This window comes from Echinops telfairi, unplaced genomic scaffold (genome assembly GCF_000313985.2).
Source record: "Echinops telfairi isolate 266 unplaced genomic scaffold, ASM31398v2 ScPeMD7_2573;HRSCAF=3158, whole genome shotgun sequence".
NCBI classification, from domain to species: domain Eukaryota; kingdom Metazoa; phylum Chordata; class Mammalia; order Afrosoricida; family Tenrecidae; genus Echinops; species Echinops telfairi.
The window spans coordinates 187848-192709 of record NW_022106471.1 but is presented as its reverse complement, the minus strand read 5'-3'; the positions used below and the strand labels follow the sequence as shown (position 1 = coordinate 192709).

Here is a 4862-nt window from a genome sequence, read left to right as displayed (position 1 = left end):
CGTTTGAGGCTGCCTGGAACCACTCCCATGTAAAAGTCAGCGGCCCTGTGGCTACAGCGCCCCAAAAGGAAGCTGGGGAATTAGAGCAGCCCTTCTGAGCTGGTTACCTTGGTTCTCTTGGGCGGCAGGCTTTCCAAGCCACTCCTGCACTCTGGGGTATGGCTCGTAGGCCCGGGACTTCTTTTCCACTTCCTGTTCAGCCCGGAAGTCATCCCTCAGCTCTTCCGGCTGCCTGCCCGAGAAAGATGGGAAGCCCATAGTTTGAGAACAGGAGGCTAGCGGGGAAAAGAAAGTTTCCTGCCCTAGCTGCAAGCACGGCCCTCTGGCCTGACTTGTGCACTTGACTTTGCTTCGGCAGCTCAGGATTTGGCCTGAATTGTTTCTCTCTTGGTCATCGCGGAGCTTCCAGGTTCCTGGCCCATTCTGTTCAGGAGCTGGACCACCCTAGTCTTTTTCACCTATCAGTGAGTTTGGACGATCCCCGGACTGTTTACTTGCGGCAGTAAGAGCTCTGGACAAAATCAGCACCTTTCCATCACTTAGCCCTTCCCTGGCATCTTCCACCTCTAAGAGAGAGGGCATCCGGAAGTCTGTGTAGCTGAAGGACGCTGAGAAGCTTGAGGGGAGGAAACTTGCGTTTGAATGCCTTCTGAAGGCCCCTTGGCTCACATTGTCTTATACTTTCTTTCCCCTTTGTGGCCCATGGTGAGGTGGAGTGCCGTGTCGTTGAAAGCTCATTTCTTCACAGCCTCACCTGTGCAAGTTCTCACGCGTCCTGCTTCTGCTCTGGCCCAGAGCATGACCCATTTGGATGAAGCAGCACGTCGTCTGTCAAAAACTGGGAAGAGCCTCTACGCAGTGCTGGAGCTTCAGAAGGGTGCCTCTCCTGAGGACGTGAAAAAGTCCTACAGGTTCAAACCTCAGCCCCGTAGCCAATGCCAGTATTTTCCCCTTAAGCCCTTTGCTTTCTTCCTTAATCCACTTCTAAATCCCCAAGCCTTCACTTTGGGACCAGGTAGGGTCCACATCCTTTTCTGAGTGGCCTGGGAAAGAATGTAGGCTTTGGGTGCTTGCTCCAATCCTTGGTCCTGCGTCACATACCTTCCTTGTGTACTGTCTAGAGGCCTGTCCCTACAGTTCACCCTAACCCTCCCTCTCTCGCCACCCCCACCCCCACCCCCACCATTCTTTATGGGTGTTGCCTGGGTAGGAAACTGGCCTTGCAGTATCATCCAGACAAGAATCCAGGAGATGCTCAAGCTGCAGAAATATTCAAAGAGATCAACACGGCCCACGCTATACTGAGTGACCCTAATAAGCGGAAAATCTATGACCAGCACGGCTCATTGGGAATCTATTTATATGATCACTTTGGCGAAGAAGGCGTCAGATACTATTTTGTAATAAATAGTTGTTGGTTCAAGGTACACAATTCTTCCTAGTCCCTTAAGAAGGAGGGCCAGTTTAACCCTCCTCCCGTAGTACAAATGCATCTGTTGTCTCATTTTCTGGGTGCTAGGAGAATGCGGGGTGGGGAATTTCAGTGTTGATACATCAGGGAGTGCTGGGCGGAGACCATCCTCTCTCCTGCCTTGCAGACTCTTGTCCTCCTATGCTGCCTGCTTACTTGTTGTTTCTGCTGCTGCTGCTGCTGTTTTTGCTGTGGGGCCCTGATGCCACCATCTGATGAGACGGTAAAGAGAAGATATCAACAAAATGTCCAGACACAGCCTTCCAGATCAGGTGAGAACAACCGACAGGGGAGAAGGAAGACCCCGAGGAGCCCTGGTGGGAGAGGATGCCTAGAAAGGGCGGAAGCTGAAATCAGGCTAGCGCCTGCTACTTACTATATTTACTCAAAAGGAAAAAGTGTTTGAAATGATGTCTACACCAGAGTAGTTGGATCTTAATCTGTGGGTTGACGGATGTTCACACACATTGCCACCTAGTGATACTAGTGAGTAACTGCAGGGTCATGGCGTAGTCTCTTCCGAACGCTCGCTCACTCATTCTTACTCACGGCGACCCTACAGGACAGAGTAGAGCTTACCCACCCACCCCTCTTTGAATTTCGGAGACCTTAGATCTTTACGGGAGCAGACAGCTTCATTCCCCACCCCCAGGGGAGACACTAGTAAGTCTGGACTGCTTCCCTGGCGGTGCCACGTCGGATCCTGGTAGGACAGGGTAGAACTGCCCCTGTGGGTTTCTGAGGCTCTAGATCTTCCCAGAGCAGAAAGCCTCCCCTTTCTCCTATGGGGCAGGAGACAGTTCGCCTGGCTGTTAGCAGCCCAACGCACGTAACCTACTGTGTAACCCACGATGCCACCAGGGCCCCTTGATGGTCTCACCAGCAGACTAAAAGAGGGTTACTAAGTGTGATATCATTGCTCATTTGGTTTCTTTTTGTTTAAATGTTATCTCAGCCACGCCAAGTAATTTTGGAAGAGAAGAAGATTCTGACAGCAGATAGAGAGGAAGGTACGAGAAGGGAAAGGCAGCAACGAAAGGATAAGAGAGGAACGTTGACTCACTTCACAGAAGGGATGACGGGAAGGTTGTCCGCAGTAGTACTGACAACAAGTGGTAACATTCTTATTCGTAAGGCGCCTGCTTTCAATTCAGAGTGGCCGTCCCTTGTGGTTAGTAAGATGCCGGCATCTTCTACCCAGTGAGGGTGGCTTGTCTGCCCGTTCGGCTGCGAGAGAGAAGCAAATAACCTTGTTCCGACTTGAAACCTGATTAGACCCTTCTTATAAGAACCCCAACTCTGCAAGCTTCCATGTTGTCCAGCCCTGGGACGACGTCACCTCTGCTCTCCTGCGTCCCACCCTACACAGCCACTCAACTACTCTTCTCTGTAACTCCAGCACCAGCTTCAGTATGTCAGAGAGCAGCCCTTCCAGCCTGCCCTTACGAGGTGCCAGGCAGTGGTGAGGAGGACTTCTCCCTGGGTCTCCCTTGGCATTCGAGCCAACATCCGCTAGTTAGAGTCCCCGAGCCATTTGTGATATCTCTGCCAACACCCTGACGACCAGGCAAGGCGGATCCCATGATTGCAGCTGCCGGCGGTCTCCGTTGGCCCTCCTTTCTTTACAACTCTGGACCCAGAGCTTCTCATGTCAGCCTCAGCCTGAAGCTGCTACACCTTCTGGCCCTGGTCTGATCGTCTTCTGGTGCCCACGCCCCTGGCATTGCCAGCCCCATTTCATGCCACTATGGGGAAGCTCAGAAATGTAAGTGTGTTTATTTATACTCAGGAGTGGTCATCTCTCTTTTCTTCCCAGACGTCAGCTGCCAGCATGATGGCCATTCACCTGGGTCCTGAGGATTGATGGGAGTTCCCAGTGCCTGTCTGCTTCCCCCATTTGTACTGCATGCTGTGTAGGCTGATCGTCTCGCATGAGACACATCATAGGGGAAGGCCTTTACTGACCCTTTCCCCACACATGCCACCTCCTGCCTGCTGGGTATTCCTGCCACGCCATTTAGTCCCCATCCACCCAGGGCCAGAGCCTAGTAACTCCTCAAACTCCTCTTCCCTGGTGGAGAGAAGGGCTAAGATCTATCAGTAAATAAAGAGTCTTTGTCCACTTCCAGTGCTTATGTTGGGATGGGAGTAAGGGAACACATTATGCCTGGGATAGAGGGGTGAAAACAACCAGTAGGAGAAAAAGGTGGGGGCCAGCGCTCAGAGCTGGGACCAGTCTGGCTTGTGGGACAGAGTCCAGAGCAACTGTGGGGCTGGGACAGACGCTTCCCGGAGCCCTGTGATCACCTTGTCAGTGCTCTAAAAATTTCCCTGGAGCCTGATTCCCTTGGTACCAAAATAGGTCCCTGGCATTCAGGCCCTTCCTGTCCAGCTGAACTTCCCAGTTAAAGGGTCTCAACAGTTCCAGGGGTACACTCACGGACCAGAATCTTACCCTGTCACCGGAACGTTGGTGTAAGGCAGTTCCAGGCCCCGGGACAGCCCCCACCTCTACCCTTTGGGGCCCCTTTCCCAGGACAAGGACAGAAAGGAGCCAGCAGTGTGACACAAGGGCACCGCGTCCTCCCAGCCTCTGATGGCCCTGTTCTGAGTCACAGGGTCTCCAGGAGGGCGGCCAGGGACACAGCCTGTGAAGGAGGAGGAAAGGGCCACTGACTGACCATCGGTAGGTCCAGTCCCCCACCCTCAGGTTGATTGAGGATCTGGGGTCTCTGCCCCGGGGAAGAAGAGCCTGCTAAGGGGAAGCCAAGGAGAGACGCCTGCCCCACCTTTCCCCACCCACCGTGAGTGAGTCAGGGTCACTCACTCAGTGACAGCTGGAGCTCGCCTTACATGAGCTAAATCGGGACTTGGAGTGACTTGCCTCCCTACCCCCACGTTAAAGTTAATCTCCCTGGAACCAGGGACACACAGTGCTGCCCCCAGGAGTGAGCTAGGGAGAGTGGCTTGGGAACAAAGGAGACGTTCCCCAGGGACAGAGCAGGCAGCAAGAGATAGAGCTAAGTGCGCCTGGCTGGGCACAGGGGTGAGAGTTGAGCGGACCGGAGGCGTTGTGTCTTGTGGGGGACAGCGATCAAAGGCAAGTTGTTAGAGGAAAGGACAGGAAGGGGACACCACTGCAGAGCTATTTCAAGAGGGAGCCTCAGAAGGCAGCCGGAGGGTCTAAAGTCCAGCGAGGAAGGGCCCAGCGGCTGTGAGGCACGGCCACTGAGGGGATGAACTTCACCGTGGGCTTCAAGCCGCTGCTAGGGGATGCACACAGCATGGACAACCTGGAGAAGCAGCTCATCTGCCCCATCTGCCTGGAGATGTTCTCCAAGCCCGTGGTGATCCTGCCCTGCCAGCACAACCTGTGCCGCAAGTGCGCCAA

General features: G+C 53.9%; 2 protein-coding genes across 2 annotated transcripts in view; both read left to right on the top strand.

The window, feature by feature from the left end:
- Window positions 1–758: 758 nt before the first annotated feature.
- Window positions 759–3313, top strand: DNAJC5G (DnaJ heat shock protein family (Hsp40) member C5 gamma). The gene is made up of 5 exons (XM_045294209.1): window positions 759–941; window positions 1202–1424; window positions 1599–1743; window positions 2427–2481; window positions 3288–3313. Exons 1-4 carry the CDS (start codon window positions 799–801, stop codon window positions 2471–2473), a joined length of 558 nt encoding a protein of 185 aa, XP_045150144.1. The 5' UTR covers window positions 759–798; the 3' UTR covers window positions 2474–2481; window positions 3288–3313.
- An 844-nt stretch (window positions 3314–4157) lies between these two features.
- The window catches only part of TRIM54 (tripartite motif containing 54), a 24851-nt gene continuing 24146 nt past the window's right edge, over window positions 4158–4862 (top strand). Inside the window, exon 1 of the mRNA XM_004710224.2 lies at window positions 4158–4862. Within this exon, the coding sequence (XP_004710281.2) occupies window positions 4708–4862 (155 nt within the window). The 5' untranslated portion in view covers window positions 4158–4707.